Raw genomic sequence first — 19,982 nt, forward strand, 5'->3', positions numbered from 1 at the left:
GTCTCCTGCGATTGTACCCGAAACGTCAATTTTGGCCATAAAGTGGGTTCTGGTTACGAAAATTTCTGTTTATTATTTTCGAATAGTAGTAATTATTCTGTTCATAAGAACAATTTCTGTTTATTATTTTCGAATAGCAGTAATTATTCTGTTCATAAGACCACATTTCTTCACCCACTGTACCCGGAACTTTAAATATAGTCATAATTTTGTTTCCCGGTGCTTTATCTTCAATAATTACGATAAAAGTGATTTTTAATTATCGTAGTCTTTCATTAATGCATAACATTTTTCAGGAATTCAATCATTATCATTCATCTGCAGTATATTATCTCATAATAAGTATGATTATGTAAGAAACTGTAGCTAAGTTCAGATTTGATGAATGTATGAAACGTTGTGATGTAGGCCTTCATACCGGTAATTATTTTCACTATATGTTCCTATGAAGGATTTTTTTTTAAAATTAAAAATCAGTTTATCAAATTCGTGTCCAATAATTCAGCAAGGATTGTTATATGTTACCTGTCTCGTCTGCCAACATCAGAAAAATTATACCCTACGCGGCATTTTCTCAATTTTTTTGTCCACAAACAGGACCACCCCCAAATCCACGTGTTTTCCATGTGCTTGTAAACAACCTGTGTGCGTCTAATCAACCTACAGCAAATAGTTCCCTTGTACGCAAGTGATTATTTCTACAAATTAGATAAAATTTCCTAATCATGTGTACAAAATTTAAGAAAAACAAATAAGGGGAAATTAAAAAAAATCGCGCACGAATAAAAAAAACCATTTCTTTTAAATGTATGGAACTACAATTGACTAAGTTCATTTCGATTGGTCAATTACCGGTGTGATACCTTAAAGAGGTCGGAACTGGTTCAGAACTTGACGTAACAGATCCAAATGTTGGAACAAATGAAACTATGTGAGGAATTTAAATAACCACAGGACTTAGTAGTGTAGAAGCATTGTCCAGGAACTCGGAGTAAACATAGAAGTACCATTCAACGGAATTGATGGATAAATCCAGTTATTTGTAACGGACCAAGATGAAATGAAAGTTTGTGGTGTAAAGTAGTTCACATTCGAATTAAAGTTTCTAAAGTTTTAGCTGGAATCGACTGCATCTCCAGATATTGGTTTGTGAATTCATCAACATGTTTTTGGTATCATATTTTAAATGATTTTCAGAACTGACGACCCCCCCCCCCCCCTAATGAATAAAGAACTTCCAACTTTGCATACAAGTGCTATCTCTAGTTCTTTCAAAGTTTTAATTTATTTCTAAATTAGCACTAGTTTTATCTTCAAAGTCAATGAATTTTACAAAGCTCCCCTATGAACACGCTGAATGTACGAGATGAATGATATGAACGATTAGAACATGTACTACGACCGCAGGACGATTTTGTGTTTTCCCTGCTGAATATACGAGATGAATGATATGAACGATGAGAACATGTACTACGACCGCAGGACGATTTTGTGGTTTCCCTGCTGACTCCATTTCCTTCTCGCGAATATATTCACTAATTAGTCTCATCAAGGTGAAATGTTTCTCATCCAATATATCGAGTCCTTCAGTAAAATGTTTTTCAAGACACAATTTCCTCACATGAATCATTACACAATGAAAAATCTAGTAATACGGTCCTCAAGAGCATCTCACTCAAACCTTATCACTTCTATGTTACTATAATCTGAAAGCAGTGTATGTATTCGGTTTGACTGCTTCTCCCGTTGGCATTTAACGATGAATAATTGAATTTTTCTATTTGATAACTCTGACCGTTTGATGGCGATTTCCGTCGCCATGTTGTTGGCTCCTTTTGAAAAACTTTTAAATCAATATCACTTTCATTGTTTAATCTGTTCCAAGTTGTTTAGACTTCATCATTGTTTTAAAGTTGCTGTCAGTAGTTCAATCTTCACGAAGTATATCTAATACAAAAAACCCGCCATTCTCTAAAACCTCTTCATTCATAAGATAAGATAATGAGTCTCTATAAGGGGGGGGGGGGGGGGGTATAAGAAGTGTGCATATGGTATGGTGGAGATGGCGCAGTGATTGGTGTTTAACATTCCAATGATGGTTCTTCATTTCAGTTTCCACATTTAGTGTACGTTGCAAGTGACGGAAAGGATTGAAGAACTTCAGTTTGTGTTGAATCTCCGACATAGAATGCATAATAAGGGTCGTCCAAAAGGGGTTTGACTGTTTCGTATTCTGAATACTCTCCAATAATAACTGTGGATACCCGGATATTTTGTTGTTTTAATGTTCGTATTTTCTTTTTTACCTCTGCCAGGTTGGTCCAGTTACCACTGGATACGATGATTATAAGTTTTCTGGAATTAAGTCTTCCGCCACGGCGAGTAGCAAATCCTTCGGATGACACGTACTCTAACGCTGAATATACACGTGGTTCAGCATGTGATTCTGACACGGACTGGATTGACGCCATAACACTGTCAGAAATACTGCTGAGATTCAAATAATAAGTCGTAGCATTAGAGAAAGTTATCACGCCTACTTGTGTATCTTTAGCGCTTGCTTTTAGTTTAAGCGCGATTTCCATGGTAACATCAATACTAAGTTGATGTTTCAATTTTGTATCCAGGAGAATCAAGACATCTGTCGTTGAAGATATTTTGCACTCTTTAAAATTAAAGAAGAAAAAAATCATCATAAACTTAGTTTTGTGCACGAGTCTTTATTATTCTCTTTAGAGAAGTCGAGAGGCATAGCCTTCATCGACTTGAAGACTATGCCTCTCGACTTCTCTAAAGAGAATAGAGTCTTTATGTATTCATATCACAGAGAAAATAAAGAAACAAATAAACTATAAATTTTTACTTACTCGAGCAAGAAGGGTGCATAGAGAGTATGCGAATGGTATCGATCATATCGCCTGGGCTGGGTGGAAGCATGAGAGGAACCTCTGTCTCAGACGCAATGTTCAATAGCTCAGTGTGCGCAATATTGTTCCCTATCCCGACAGTCACGATGAAAAGAATTTTGGATTTTCTGTACCTTGTCGCAAAACGAATAGCATCTATTCTGTCGGTGGAAAGTCCATCGGATATTAGAACTATAATTTTGTAAACATCCTGTCTAGAAGAATTCCTGCATAACTGCAATTAAAAGTTTACAAATTGTTTTCACCAAAATAAAAGTTGTGAGATTTTATATACGTATGGCGTGTAAAACGTTGCTATATTCGATAATATTGTGGTGTATGTTCAATATTTTGTAATGTATGTTCAATATCTTGTGATGCATGTTCAATATATTGTGATGTGTATTCTATATCTTGTGATGTATATTCGATAATCTTGTGATGCACTTTCAATTAAACAGAAAGATGTTGCGTCATATTACCCACAATGCATTATTAAACATACATCACAACATTATCGAACATACATCACAAGATATGGAATATGCACCACCACAAGATATTGAACATGAAAGATGAAGATAACGAACACTGATCAATCTCATAACTCTCATAAGCAATACAAAATAGAGAGTTGGGCAAACACGGACTCCTGGATTGATTGAGTGTATCTTGTTTTAACGTCCCTCTCGAGAATTTTTCACTCATTATCATATTGAAACGTCACCAATACCGATGAAGGGCCATTATCTCTACCCAGAGTTATCGTTCCGCTACGCTCCACTAATACCTATGTCAACGTCTAAAAATCATATCAAAACGTACTAAAACTAACTTAGCATATCAAACTGTAATGATCATATCTAAGCAAATCAAACGCTTGTCTGGATTTTATAAACGCAGAAGCTGGTAAATATGAGACACCTGAGCGAATGAAAAGGTTTTATATAAATATTCATTCATCCAATAATACTAGAATAATCATGGAATTCGTTGTTTTTGTGAACTTACTGTAAGATTTTAAGCTTAACACTAAAACTTGTAAAATCATACTTTATAATGCAATAGGTAGAAATAAGTTTTGCCAAGAATCTTGACATTCAGACGTTGACAGAGGTGTTGTAGCGCAGCGTAATACGCCCTCTGGTGAGAGATTGATGAAGGGCTTCCAATTTAGGCCTATACTCGGCGCTTACGCCATTGAGCAGTGAGGGTTTTTTTTTGTGTGCCACACTGACTGTGACACTGGACATCCGTTTTTAAGGTCATATCCGAGGACCCGTGACATTCACACCTGATGCCGAGCGTTTGGCGATGGAACTGTCACTACCTGTTTTTACGACTTAGGTCTGTTGCGGCCAGGATTCGAACCCTGACCTTCCGCATGCGGGGCGAACGCTCTACTTCTAGACCATTCACGGCGGTCGGACCCCTGGATATACCAGAGGTTGGGATCAGGTGCCTAGGAGGAGTAAGCATTCCCTGTCAATCGGTCACACCCGCCGTGACCCCTCTATCTTGATCAGGTAAACGGAGTTATCCAGTGGCGGATTAAGGGGGGGCGCAGCCGGTCTCCCTCCCCCCCCCCCCCCCCCCCCCCCCCCACCCCCCCGCCCACACACACACAAAATTTTCAAAATTTAAGGTAAATCGTGGTATCTTGTTAGAAAAATGTACTAACCGATAAGAGAAGCAATAATTTCATCCACTCCATGAGAAATAAATAACAAAATCTTTTGTTTTATTGAAATACTGTATTGGGAGAACTTAATTTTTCCCCAAAACCCTTAAAATTTGCGTCATTTTTATTAATTTCACCTTATAAAAAAATGATAGAAAATAGTTCAAATGACTAAATAGGAGATATATTTCAAGCTCTATAAAACCTGTAAAACCCAGGAGCTTCCGGAGGCCTTCGCCCCCTTGGCTCCCCTCAAGGGCGGGCCCCCAGACCCCCTGCCTCATACAGTGGCGCTCCCCGTAACCCACAATTCCTGGATCCGCTCCTGTTATCCATAGTCAAAATCAATGTGCCAAGAACGGCCTAACAATCGGTATGAAACATGCATCACAATATGTTGAATGTACATTACAAGATATCAAACATAGAAGATTTATCGAATATAGCAACGTTTTACACTCCATAAACATGCTTCTAAACGAAAATATATTTGATGGTGGGTTTTAAAACACACCCCATATTGTTTTAATACACTGTACTATGAGTATATTCAAGGGGGAAAATTGTTTTACGTTCTTTAAAAATCACACGCCGAACTAAAAGATAAACGCGAAAACTCATGGGATGAAGGTTTCTGAAAAGAACCCTATGACAGGACGACCACTGGACCGATAGCAGCCGTGTTACCAGAACCCTAAGACAGGACGACCACTGGACCGATAGCAGCCGTGTTACCAGAACCCTATGACAGGGACGACCACTGGACCGACAGCAGCCGTGTTACCAGAACCCTATGACAGGACGACCACTGGACCGACAGCAGCCGTGTTACCAGAACCCTATGACAGGACGACCACTGGACCGACAGCAGCCGTGTTACCAGAACCCTATGACAGGACGACCACTGGACCGATAGCAGCCGTGTTACCAGAACCCTATGACAGGACGACCACTGGACCGACAGCAGCCGTGTTACCAGAACCCTATGACAGGACGACCACTGGACCGACAGCAGCCGTGTTACCAGAACCCTATGACAGGACGACCACTGGACCGATAGCAGCCGTGTTACCAGAACCCTATGACAGGACGACCCACTGGACCGATAGCAGCCGTGTTACCAGAACCCTATGACAGGACGACCACTGGACCGATAGCAGCCGTGTTACCAGAACGAGAACCCTATGACAGGACGACCACTGGACCGATAGCAGCCGTGTTACCAGAACCCTATGACAGGACGACCACTGGACCGATAGCAGCCGTGTTACCAGAACGAAATCTTTCTAATAAGTTGAGGTTTCTCATTAACAAAGTGATCAAGAAATCTTAATAAAGTTTATCATTATTAAGTGACTGGTGACATTTCAGTGGTGAATAGACGGAATCAATGTGATTTGAATCATTTCTTCTCCTTCTGGTCTTCTGAAATGATAAGACAAACAAGAAGTAACTATGCAAACAGAAGCACCTCTTCTGCTCCGTGTAATGCCTTTGCAGTAAACGTAACTCCACTCTGAGCTGCCACGCCGTGAATAGCACCCAGTAGTAATGTCTTTGACGTGTAGCGATCAAAAGCAAACTGGACGTTCAGGTCGAATGAATACGTCATCAGTGCCACTCTAAAAGCAGTGTTTCCGATCTCTAGACCAGTGATAACTCCCAACAAGAAGTCAGTGGATTTGTTGAGGTATTTTCCTACACTGACAGATGAGTCTATGACGAAGACAATGTCGGATTTTCCAGTGTTGCAATCTGCATTTAAACAATAGATGAAATGTTTTAGTAATATACTGTACGTGAATTGATGACGGAGACATTATCATTAATAAATATTCCGTGAAGTGTTATTTTCTATCACATAATTAAATGGGGATAAAATTTCATAAACATTCCTAAGACACTTGAAATAAAACAAAAAATATGGATGCATAGCTTGATATGTATCTGTTGGCTTAAAATAGTTTGGTTGTAATAAGTAGAAATATAAAATTCCTTTAAAAAGAATTAGGGACGTGTAAATTTTCTATGATGTTCAAAAGTTGAAATGTTTTACCCCTGCCTTTAATAAATCTTTAAATATTTCCCGCAATGTTTTGGACTTAATTGAGAAACCAGGGGAATAAATTACATTCCAACATGGTAAATTATGTTCATTTTACTTATAAAAAATAAAAACATAAATTTAGTTTTCATTTTTGAAAAAAAAAAAGTTTATAAGCAAGTGTCGTTAAAAGATATATTTCATCTCTCCGAATACTGTATTTTCTCTTACTTGAACATTTGTGTTGAATTTGGCCCATCGTGGAAACACAAATCGGACGCTTCTGTGCAGGGATAGCCCAAACATGGATTTTCTAGTGTGTAAAATCATACATCATATATTTTAAAAAATAGAATACAATAAAATAGATTGATTAAAATAAACTGTACAATTATATACCGTACAAGTAGAATTTTTAGCGAGGATCCAATTTTGGCGTTATTAGCGAGGTTGTTGAGAACGCCAATAATTCCTACCGTTATGGGGATATTCGAATGATCTTTCTTGGCTGACGTAATGAAGCCGACGACCACACCGGTAAGTTAACTTGACTGACCTATATATTACATACTAATATCAATATAGATGAAGTAAAAGACTTTTGTTATTATCAAGATTGATAAGATTTTGAAGAACAACAGGAGAATATTTTTGATGTGGCAAAGAAATTCGTTTATAGAACATGCCTAACGTACAGGTTTCAGTACCTATTATTGCCGAAATGTGGTAATTTTGGACCGATTTCTGAAAAAAGAAAATGATAGTCATTACCTGTGGTTATTCCTACAATATCCACTTTGATTTTAAAATTATCTACCAATTCATCTTAAATAATTTCATTTTGAAAAGATACCGTGACCTTTGAAAAAACGAAAGTACAATACCCATTTGCCGCTTACATCTATTCAATGTTTTGTCTTATTTTGAGAGATATATCCATATCAGTTTTGAAGTAATAACCAACGAGATTAATAATCATTTATTTCAAAGATTATTTTTAATGTTTGACGGCACTTTATTTCTTTTGAAGAAAAAAAAACCCCAACATTTACGTAAATCGTCAAACACTTACTGCTATACAAGCGCGTTTAGCAGAGAGTGTGGTCTAGGCTGTCATCACATTTCTAGTACTCAGATTTGTACGTTAGAAATTCAATGTCCGGATGGTGAACTATGGTACGCTTTACGTTGAACGCGTCATAATATTGAGTTCAATATAGGAATCAGAGAATTGTTAAAATATCACCTCGCTGAAAATAGATACTCCAAGGGGGGGGGGGGGGGGGGGGGGGAGGGGGGGGGGGGGTGGGGGGGGGGGGGGGGTGGGGGGGGGGGGGGGGGGGGGGGTTTCAGGAAAAAATCCACCTCGCTAAAATAAGCACTTTTTTTCATTTACCTTTTTGAGTTGATATAACTGACGTTTTGTGTAAAGCTGTATGTAAAATACCTGAACACTTGAATAAATCTGGACACGTGGCTATGTCAGGTGTACTCGGAATATAACAGGACGTCCCAATTGGGCAGGCAGATGTTGTACAACCTTCGTTCTTTACTTTTGGTCCTCCAGTGGCAAAATATGTCTATGATTAGATTTTCATGTAGGTTTGAGTTTTAAAATTAAATATATATAGAGACATAATGCACGAATCTTCTTTTTTAACTAAGAAACTTTACTTTTTTGGTTATCATCATTTTTTCAAACTACATGTATACGGGTTTCCTGTTTATTCAATCATTGATCAGGAGTTTGATTGACTATATAGAAACCGTTAGATCTTAAAATCAACATTGTCTTATTGGTATTTTCTTACGTGCGTGTATTTTTTTCCAAATTCATTTTCGGACGAGAGAGAGAGAGAGACGGTTGCTTTATAAATATCAAATAGAAATGGTTTATTTTATTTTTATTTTTTTTTGGTCTGGAATATTTTCCCTTCAGATGCCATCTGACGTAAGTACAATTTATAAATCGGGAAGGGGGGTGTAATCATATTCGATCGGAGTGTCGACCTACTGCAACAGATACATGTAAGTCATAGAAAGAACAAACTATTTCTTATGATATTCATTCATATCAAATTGCAAAAGATGTCAGAAAGTATAATTCAAAAAGGAAAATTATTCAAACGTTTATGCAAAAAATAACCACACTAGATGTATCAAATATTACTACGGCACACTGTATACACATCCATGAAATATTCACAACATGCACTGCGTGATTTGGGATTTTCCGTTTTCATATTCAAGACTATTGCGTTAAACATGTGGTTCATGTATTCTTTGAAAGTCCTAGCATCAACTAAACTTATTCATATTGTGTTGTATAAACTGTGAGGACAAGGTGGTACCGTACTAAGAATGTTCACAGGTTAGAGAACATCACGCAAACCCCTCATTCTTCCTGTTTCCGCAAAATGAAAGGTGAAGATAACGAACAGTGATCAATCTCATAAATCCCACAAGGAATACAAAATAAAGAGCTGGACACAACAGATGTAGGATCAGATGCCTAGGAGGAGTAAGCATCTCCTGTCGACCGGTTACATCCGCCGTGAGCACTGTATCTTGATCAGGTTAACGGATTAATCCGTAGGAAATATCAGTGTGCAAAGAACGGTCTAACAATTGGTTTGGATCACGTCAGACTGCATTTGATCCAATGACAGGTTGTATTGACAAACTAGATCATTATAACGACCATAAAATTTGCGAAATGGTAACTTTAAACGAGACTGTTGAAATCCCTGTAACATCAACTTACTTGTTAGTAGCCTGCATCATACGCAGAACAAGCTCTCTCTTGCGTATCGAACCAATTCAGAGAAATAAACACCATATGCAAGTGATAATGGGATATTGCTACATAAATATGGGATGTTGACGATGGAGAAACTGAAATTATCCCGTTTGTCATAAAGTTGAGTTGTTAGTTTGTCGTTAACATCTATGTTCAATGGAATATCCAAGTTTGATGCAGATGTGTGGACGGCTCTGTGGTGACTTTTATTTCGAGTTCACTGGGAATCGAAATGCCTTCGATATATTTGAATGTCGAGTTTAAGGCCACAACAACTGATTTTTTTCTTCTCATGTGGAAGCGTTTTAATAAATTCTGCCTCGAAAGAATATTTTTTTAAAAAAACAGTCGCTAATAAAGGAGCAAAATCCGTGCCCATGGGGATTCTAACAGTCTGTTGGAAAACTTTATCAACAAAGACTACGAAGATGATGTCAATGAGAACTCAAGCACTTTTTTAATATCAACTTTAGAGTACTTGTGCGTAGAATCAGAGTGTGTTGAACAAAGTAATGTTTTGGATGACTGATCACTAGATATGAATATATTGTCAATGAGGAACTCTAGCATATTTTTTATTCCAACTTCAGAATACTTGTGCGTGGAATCAGAGTGGTGTTTAGCAAAGTAAGCTTTTGAATGACTGATCACTAGATATGAATATTTCCTTTTCCATTTTTGTTGAAGAAGCAGTTGTCTCTGATGTCAAAATTAAGCCCAGTCTTTAATTTATCGTGAGGAATGTTCGTGTAAAGTGTTGTTAAATCATACGGTTTGATGTTGTTTATTTGAGAAAAGTTTTGTGAATTCAAATTTATTAAAAGTTCTTTAGAATTTTTTTAGAATCCACATTTGATTTACTCCACTTCTGACATACGTTATGACATATTGTTCGTTTGAAGTTTCTCCACAGGCGTCAATATTTTCGTGAGGAGTAAAGATAGGGGCTTGTATCTCTTATATGCTACGTCATATTGCAAACCTTTAAGAGAGAAAGCAGCGGTGCCCAACAATTTGTTTAAAACACCGCAGGTTCGTTGAACTGGGATAAGTAAATGGGATTGGGCAGCAGGCATAGCCTATTTCAGCTCTCTCCCTGATACCGTAAGTTCGTCGAACTGAGATAATAATTAAGCTCTTGCTACACTTTTATGCAATTGATTTATGAATTTTTTTTATATAATATCTTCTCCAACACACAGTATACGATTTTCCCATCGATCAACTTTATAAGTCGTTCTAAGAAGTCATCTGTTTGTTCATTCAGTTAATGTCACATTATATATACAAAAAGCTGCAAATTCAAAGATCAAATCTTTAAAACTATAGAATTAAGCTGATACATAAAATTGAGCATTTCAATGAAAACTTACCAAGCAGTCGCCATCCAAACCATGTTCTAAACATAATAAAATGTTATTCGAAAAAAGATATGAACAAAACATTTATGATTTGATTCATAATATAAATATGTTAATACTGGTACTAAGGATGGATTCTTGTCAGCATTCAGGCTAAGACCATCTTATTCTTTCTTTCTTACAGATGTAGCATTTAACGCCAAAATGGGATCTCGGGAAATTGAATGATAGGGGGATATACTTTCAGGAGATTCAGCAGCATAACAAAATAGTATTCAACAGCATAACAAAATAGTATTCAACAGCATAACAAAATAGTATTCGGTTCCATCATTTGAAAGTATTAATTTTGTTTCCATTGAAACAAAATTAATGCACCCTCTCCTCCTCAAATCTATATATGGGAATAAGTCATCACTGACAAATGTACCGGTAACTGAGAAAAGAAAATTTTATTCCTTTTGGGGACCATTAAAATGCCCTACCCCTAATCTTTCATTAAGGGGATTTTTTTTATCTTTCTTATGTGAGCAGATTCCCCTACAGTGTGTTTTTTTTTCTGCGCCGCAAATCGAATGTTTTTATAAGGGTTGATCGGTAACTCTCTGATCTGTCCCAATAGGTACAGATCAGCAGCTATTTTTGTGTGTCAAAGAATATATATACAATCTATAGTGGTGCATACAAAATATCACATCTCAACGTGTCTGATGAATTATAGAAGAATCCATCCTTGCAATTGGTTTCTCAGTATTGTTTGAAAAAATGGAAATGTCGGTAGTTTTCCTAAAAAATTAGACAAAAATTTTAATTCCATACCACTGCGAAACTCGCCACAGAACTTGTCTCTGCAGTCAACATAGGTGTGTGTAGAGCGAAGAAATCGTTTGGCTGTTCTTTCGGTTACTTCGTAACGTAGATTTTCTTCGAAACCCAGGCTATAGACTGTGAAAATGATTGTTATATTAGATATTGGACAAACCTACGGAAGGTGGCCGCCAGTTAATTTATATAGCCGTCGCCACATTTTGATTTTATATGGTGGTAGCCAGTTGGAAATTCCTCGAGTTTTACCGCTGTTTTACAACTCTCGGGTGGAATTACCTTATATTCATGGCTACTCATATGAAGGTCTTATAATTCATGTATATCTAGAAAGTGGTGATTACCTCCTGGAATGTGAATTTTATTTATTTTTGTTGAAAGAAATCCCTACCTAAACTGAGAATACCAATGTTAAATTCCATTAATGATTTCTTAAATAATGAAGATATTCAAATACTCTTTGGTCTTCCTGTCATATTCTTATTTAAAAACAAAAATCTGCATTATAACTACTTTATAATGCAGATTTTTATTATAAAATGAAACATGACAGAGAGACATTGCCAAATTATGCAAGACTTTGTTGTCAGTAACCAAGACATCAAAGAACTTCATATACAATGTACCTTCCATACTTTAGATGAAACCATACCTCCAGATCTACCTGTAACAATCCCTTTGTTCACCTTGTTTCAATTTGATGTATACATATATAAAACATGTTATTTCATTCAGGAGAGGACTATACCTCAGTCGGGGTCTTTGTCTTATATTAATTTTTTTTTTTTTTAAACTTGAAACTGGTTTATTTCAATCAATGCGATTGATTCTTGAAGAGTATTGGATTTTGATGATCGGAAATACTTACAATGATCACAGATAAATAGGAGGAGTATTCTAAACACCGTCAGCCTTTCCATCCCGTGAGTGTCTATCCGGTAAACGATTTAAAGATTTGACTTACTTTGTGGAATCGATACTGTTACAATTGTATCTTGCCTTTACTTGAAATCAAGTATTTTAGTTCTTTAGAATAATCTTATCAATTTAGGTCGTGATTTCCCCCCTCCCTCTCTCATTTATAGTCATTAAACGTGTTTCTTGTGTACTTGTTTTTGCGGTGGTTTTTTAATAACTATCTCATAAAATTGATTATTTTCACTTAAATTGAACAGCTAAAGATCACTATCGCTAACTTTGTTTATAAAATTTGTCCTTTCCAGAATTTTTTATTCATATCGATCTTGACGTCACAAATTTACCTTTGCATGGCTCTCGGAGCCATAGTAATGAAGTGTTGTTTTTTTTTCTATCGGGACAAAGCCTACCGCGAAACGATACCTCGGTTTTAATTATCCGAAAGCTAGGTATTAAAGCTGTATGATCGGATTTTTGCACGGAATTACTTTCAAACATATTGATTAGTTTTTAAAGTCATTAAATTTCCCTTACATGTAATCACATGCTTGAAAACATTTGCAAGGAAAATTCTAAAATAATGAGAAGATTATTTAGAAAGTATATACAGCGGGTACGCAAAAATTATACATTGTCTGTTAGGCGTCTATAAATAGTCCCATGCGCGTCAGGGGAATCCATATAAGGCTGAAAGAGCGTCAAACAACGAATAATTAGGAGGTATTTGATAATTTTATTTCTCTTAAACTTATGGCACGGTGCTATTGTAACAAAATACATGCACAGCTTGTCACAGATAGGTACCTTTAAAAGTCTGAATTCGACAGGTGTCTATCACTTCATTCGTGATATAGAAAAGGCCAAAGTTTCGAAAACACAAAGTGCAGAATAGTCTATCTTATGGAATTAATAACAAATATGATGGATTTGATGCTATTGCATGAAATAAATGAATGGACAACTAATATAAATAATATTGGTCGCGAGAGTCTTGTGGTTATGGTATTCGCTTCGCAACCGGGAGGTCTGGCAATCTCTCACCAGAGGGCGACAACACCTCTGTCAATGTCTGAATGTCAAGATTCTTGGCAAAACTTATTTCTACCTATTGCATTATAAAGTATGATTTTACAAGTTTTAGTGTTAAGCTTAAAATCTTACAGTAAGTTCACAAAAACAACGAATTCCATGATTATTCTAGTATTATTGGATGAATGAATGAATGAATATTTATGTAAAACCTTTTAATTCGCCCAGTGTCTCATATATACCAGATTCTGCGTTTATAAAATTCAGACAAGTGTTTGATTTGCTTGGATATGATCATTACAGTTTGATATGCTAAGTTAGTGTTAGTACGTTTTGATATGATTTTTAGACGTTGACAGAGGTATTAGTGTAGCATAGCGGGAACGATAACTCTGGGTAGAGATTGGAGGTCTGGGTTCGATTCCAAACTTCCGACGCAGAGAAATATGGGTAGTATGGGTTCGATTATTGATACCGGTGCCGCATGAAACCCCCAAGAAGTTTAGAACAGAAAATGTATGTTCTTCACCAAGAGAAACGAAAACCACAGGTATTTCGCTTATATGACAATAAGAACAGAGGTCCCGTGTCATAGTAGACATTGGCACGATAAAGAACCCTCAGTGAAGTAAGCACCATGCATAACTCAAAGTTTGTGTCACATCACCTAAAGCTCGTGGCATCTTGTGGGCGGATCCAGGATTTTTTTCGTATGACTGTGGATTTTCATCAAGTAACCATCGTTTCATTTATTTTTATTCATTTATCTCTAATCACTCGATCGCCGCGGTGGTATCGAGGTGGAGAGTTCGCCCCGCATGCGGAAGGTCGGGGTTCTAATTCCGGCCGCGAGAGACCTAAGTCATTAAAGCAGGTAGTGACAGTTTCGTCGCCAAACGCTCGGCATCAGGCGCGGATGTCACGGATCCTTGGAGATGACCTTAAAAATCACAGTAGGTGTGGCACGCTAAAGAACAATCGGTGCTCTTGGTGACGTCTCCATATGAATGAAAAATTCTCGAGAGGGACGTTAAACAAGATACAATCAATCAATCTCAATCAAACTAAACAAGTGCAGCCAATCTATCATCGTGCATACTATTTCGCATGTAGTTTTTGAAATTCTCCGCAATATAGGGGTTGTTTGTTTGTTTTATTTTTTTGTTGTTTTGTTTTTGTGTTTTACGTCCTTTCGAGAATATTTAACTCATATGAAGACGTCACGAAGACTGGTGAAGGACATCAAATAGGCTTATGCTCGGCGTTTACGGCCATTGAGCAGTGAGGGTTCTTTAGTGTGTCACATCTACTGTGACGTGGGTCATCCGTTTTTAAAGTCATCTCCGAGGACCCGTGACATTCACACCTGATGCCGAGCGTTTGGCGATGAATCTGTTACTACCTGTGTTAACGACTTAGGTCTCATATTGAGACATCACCAGCCGTAGGTGAAGTACCACAAATTTAGACTTATACTTAGCGCCCAGGGCCGTAGCAGAAAGGGTTCTTTAACATGCCAACGCCTCTTGAACACTAAATAACAGAGAATGTTCGGATGACCTGAGCGATAGATATATGTCGGTCAAATCTCAGCTCAGTTCTATTGCAGATGTTCAACATGTCAAGCATAAAGTGAAACAAGATAATCGTGGTGATAAAAAGAGAAACGTAGAGATCACAAAATCTGCACCAATTCTTCAGTCTCGTCCTTACTGTGAGAGAACACATCCGCGCAGTAGAGAGAAATGTCCAGCGTTTGGACTTTTAATAAATGTGGTGAACAAAACCATTTTGAAAAAGAAATACCCCAACAAAGAGTCCCCATTGTGGCATATGGAACCGTAGAACGTAACAAGTTCATGAGATTGAGGTTCATGAAAGTAACTCATCATCATCTGATGAACTCGTTCTTGTTATCGAACAAGTGCACTCGCTATCGTCAAAACGTCATACGGCCATCATGAATATTAAAGGGACTGATTCACGATTTTACCCAAAATTTTGTTTTTCACTTTAAATGATCAAAATCTACCGTCTAATATGTTTAGAAGGTTTTACAAGAAAATTAAGGTTATTCATCATGACAGAAGCTCATTAATATTATAGAGAGTTTATCATTTGTTTTGAAAACAAAGATTGAGGTGTGTTATTGTTTTTGAAGTTTTAAAATAAATGGATATTGATTCAAGTTTATTATATATATCCCATTTCAAGTATACTTTAGGTCAAATGTGTCATTTAAAAGTTAAAATTTGTAATTGTACAAAATGAAGATGCTTTAAATTACAAAATGGTTTGTTTACATAAAAGACTCGAGTCTTTGTTTATATAACACAGAATCAAAGCTAAAATATTCCTTTTATCCTTGCATTAAGACGGTCCAAAGTTTGGTTGTCAACTTTAAATTAGTTATATTTTTAATTTTTAATTTTTACAAAAAACGTGAACCAGTCCCTTTAATGGAAAATATGTGAAGTTCAGTTGGACAACGGGTCTACTGCTAATATCTTATCTCCTCATATTTACATACGTCACACACATGACAAGGAACTCCTAAATCTAAAAACAAAAACAACAACAAAAAACAAAAAACCCAAGAGGCCCAAGGGCCATATCGCTCACCCGAGTTACCTTGGCCCATATCTGAAGACTTTCTATATATGTTTGCATGTAAAACATTAGTCCCTATTGTGGCCCCAACCTACCCCTAGAGGCCATGATTTTTACAAACTTGAATCTGCACTATGTCAGAAACATATCATGTAAATCTCAGCTCCTCTGGCCCATTGGTTCTTGAGAAGATGATTTTTAAAGATTTTTTCTATTTATTTCCATGTAAAACTTTGATCCCCTATTGTGGCCCCAACTTACCCCGGGGGCCATGATTTGAACAAACTTGAATTTGCATTATGTCAGGAAGCTTTCATGTAAATCTCAGCTCCTCTGGCTTATGGTTCTTGAGAAGAAGATTTTAAAAGATTTTTCCTATATATTTCTATATGTAAAACTTTGATCCCCTATTGTGGCCCCAACCTACCGCTGAGTGGCCATGTTTTGAACAATCTTGAATCTGCACTGTGTCAGGAAGCTTTTATGTAAATTTCAGCTCCTCTGGCCTAGTGGTTCTTAAGAAAATTTTTAAATGACCCTACCCTAACTTTGCATTTTTGTGATTATCTCCCTTTTGAAGGGGGCATGTCCCTTCATTTCAAAACAACTTAAAAACCCTTTACCCAAGGATGCTTTGTATCAAGTTTGGTAGAAATTGACACAGTGGTTCTGGAGGAGAAGATGAAAATGTGAAAAGTTTACACCGACGCCGACGACAGACAACGAGCAAATTTTGATCAGAAAAGCTCACTTAAGCCTTCGGCTCAGGTGAGCTAAAAACGATGTTACCCTACAAATGTACAGTAAATCAGAAATCAACGCGTTGGGGACCATTCGAATGTCTGTTCGAAATCCGTCAATCGAAAGAAGTACAACTTGAATTTGTTATTGTTCCAGACGCCGGGCTACATTGTATGATGGGTAAGTGAGCTATTATAGGGATATAATTTATTACTGTGCATATTGACAAAGTCCTAGCATAGACTAGACTCACTTTGCATGGGATCCGGATATCCATGGACAAGCATTTGACAAGGTCAAAAAAACATTGTCTCATGCGCATGTTCTCAAATTCTTAGATGAAAAGGTAAAACTGACTTTGCAATGGGATGCCTCTCCCACTGGAGTAGGTGCTTGCCTCATGTAACACAATCATCCTGTTACATATGTTTGTAGACCGCCACAGAGTAGAACTATACAGATAGGAAAGGACACACCAGCAGCAGTGTGAAAACCACGTACACGGACGTCATGTTACGGCACTGTTGGATCATAACCTCTTGAGATCATCGTGCGCAAGAACTTGCATAATGCAACCAAGCGTCTTCAAAGAACATTGTTAAGACTTCAGAAATGCGCAATCTAATGACAAGGTACGACTTGTTCACAAATACTATTTTTGGCACTCCTGGATCTGCGCAATACACGTACTCCAGGAATAGGCTACTCACCTGCTTAGCGAATTTTCGGTAGACGCACCAAAACGCTATTACCCGTAGCTGAACATCTACTTCGCCCATGTTATGTCGCACTATGGACACGAGAACGTTGAACACACTACTATAATCGTGAAGCTAAAGAAAATATCGTCCGGATTAGACCTATAGAAAATGAAAAGGGATGGAAAAAGCATTAGTTCAGGAACAAAGTGATGTGCGATCAAGAACCATTCCGTCCTGATCAAGAAAGACACTAATCGAACAATCACAGTGCCATGATGAACTGATTCCTCTCGTAGTCAGTAATAAACCCACACCAGTTCTGCCAACTCCAGAACTACGCAATACACTGGATTCCGCTTCCGTTCGGCATCCCAAGCCTCCGGTATCACGAGTCCAGTGAAAACTCGTGATTGTCGTGTAGTTATGGAACTAGCGTGTTACCATGATGCGTAGGACATAGGTACGTGTATATAGTAAAGGAAGTAATGATAAATCCTCCTCTACCTAGGTTAGAGCGTTCGCCCCGCATGCGGAAGGCCGGGGTTCGAATCCTGGCCACGGCAGACCTAAGTCGTTAAAATAGGTAGTGTCAGTTCCATCGCCAAACGCTCGGCATCAGGTGTGAATGTCACGGGTCCTGGGAGATGACTAAATACGGATGTCCCGTGTCACAGTAGGTGTGGCACGCTAAAGAACCCTCACTGCTCAATGGCCGTAAGCGCCGAGCATAGGTCTTTTGAAGCCCTTCATCGGTCTTGGTGACGTCTCCATATGAGTTAAAAATTCTCGAGCGAGACGTTAAGCAAGATACAATACTCCTCTACCTATTTCTAAGCTTAGCCTTGATGCTTATAATTCTTATATATATATAATTTAGTTTACATTTATTTCAAAGAAATACGGGTAAAGAATGGAGGGATATCGGTGTTGTATTGAAAATATTGTCTCATGATGTATTTGGTCCATTTACTTAATATCTTGAGGACAAATTAAATGACCGCAGATATGCCTCTAGTTTTTTTAACACGTGACCACAAGGAATAGCGAAGGAGCAATCACTACCTATTTTAACGTTGTGTGTTTGACGCGGCCATGGCACGAGCGGAGTCCGAACTCAAGACCTCCCAGTTACGAAGCGAACGCTCTACCACTGAGCTACCGCGACCAAAAATTGTAAAATTTATGATCCCCGGAGTGGACGCTCTGACTGATTGATGTGCAATGCATCTCAGATATTCGCAAAACATGTACAGCAGCCATCAACAACGAGCTAAAGCGTCTCCATATCGACATTGCAGCATTACAGGAGGCACAACTTGCTGACTCTGGATGCCTGGAGGAATCTAACTACATCTTGTACTGGCAAGGCAAAAAGGAGAATGAAGTGTGTAAATATGGTGTTGGATTTGCTGTAAGGAACCCACTTCTGGACAAGATACAGCTTGGTGCCTCAGCCACTGATCGCCTTATCTCCCTTCAGCTAAACACTACTGATGGATCAATCAGTGCTTTGCGTTTATTCACCAACTCTCACGGCTGCTGAGGAAGTAAAAGATGACTTTTACAGTCGACTTGAAACCATGATCAAAGGTCTTCCTAACCCAGAAATTCTTATCATTTTGGGAGACTTTAACGCAAGTGTGGGTAGCGACAACGAGGTATGGCCTAACTGCATCGGTCATTTCGGCATTGGTAAATGTAATGAAAATGGAGAACGGCTGCTCGAGCTATGCAACTTTAATGAACTCTGCATCACGGACAATTTTCTTCAGTACCAAATTTCATCACAGAGTGTCCTGGAGACATCCACAATTAAAACACTGGCACCAGCTGGACCTAATTCTTACCAGACGTAAACTCTTGCAGACTTTCCTCATGACCAGAACATACCACAGCGCTGACTGTGATACAGACCACTCACTTGTGTGCTGCAAAGTCAAGACTTCTACCCGAGAAATTCTACTACACCAAGCAGCCTGGAAAACCGAATATAGATGCCAGCAAAACCAGACACCCTGACAACAAAACTGTCTTTGAACAAGCATTCAAGTGAGAATTTACCTACAATGACAATATATCTTCTACCGAGCAGTGGGAACATCTAAAAAATGTCACACATTCAGCTGCTATAACATCGTATGAGAAGAAGAAAACCGGACCATCAAATGATTGGTTTGAACAAAACACCAAAAAAAAAAAAAAAAAAAAAAAAGCTCAGCCCTTTGCTGCTCTTCTAACTCACAAAGTCAATCCATCACAGGCCTCGTTAGACAAACTAAGATCAGCAAGAGACAAAGTCAAGAAGGCGCCCATATGGATCACAGAATTTTCAGTGAACATATACAGAGATTATCTGTATTAAAGAA

General features: G+C 37.9%; 1 protein-coding gene across 1 annotated transcript; it reads right to left on the reverse strand.

The window, feature by feature from the left end:
* Nucleotides 1–9: 9 nt before the first annotated feature.
* LOC125646418 (collagen alpha-5(VI) chain-like) lies at nucleotides 10–12,804 on the reverse strand. The gene is made up of 8 exons (XM_048872679.2): nucleotides 12,486–12,804; nucleotides 11,612–11,737; nucleotides 10,805–10,830; nucleotides 8,079–8,211; nucleotides 6,863–6,944; nucleotides 6,059–6,342; nucleotides 2,868–3,141; nucleotides 10–2,665 (listed from the first exon to the last, which is right to left on the reverse strand). The coding sequence occupies exons 5-8, from the start codon at nucleotides 6,888–6,890 to the stop codon at nucleotides 2,109–2,111; spliced, it is 1,143 nt and encodes a 380-aa protein (XP_048728636.2). The 5' UTR covers nucleotides 6,891–6,944; nucleotides 8,079–8,211; nucleotides 10,805–10,830; nucleotides 11,612–11,737; nucleotides 12,486–12,804; the 3' UTR covers nucleotides 10–2,108.
* Between the last annotated feature and the right edge of the window lie 7,178 nt (nucleotides 12,805–19,982).

Source organism: Ostrea edulis, chromosome 6, assembly GCF_947568905.1.
Source record: "Ostrea edulis chromosome 6, xbOstEdul1.1, whole genome shotgun sequence".
NCBI lineage: Eukaryota > Metazoa > Mollusca > Bivalvia > Ostreida > Ostreidae > Ostrea > Ostrea edulis.

Coding starts and splice junctions, on each gene's coding strand:
- LOC125646418 (XM_048872679.2), bottom strand. CDS start 6,890: ATGGGCCAAATTCAACACAAATGTTCAA. Junction 6,343..6,862: donor AATTCAACACAAATGTTCAA/GTAAGAGAAAAT, acceptor GTTTAAATGCAG/ATTGCAACACTGGAAAATCC. Junction 2,666..2,867: donor TATGCACCCTTCTTGCTCGA/GTAAGTAAAAAT, acceptor TTAATTTTAAAG/AGTGCAAAATATCTTCAACG.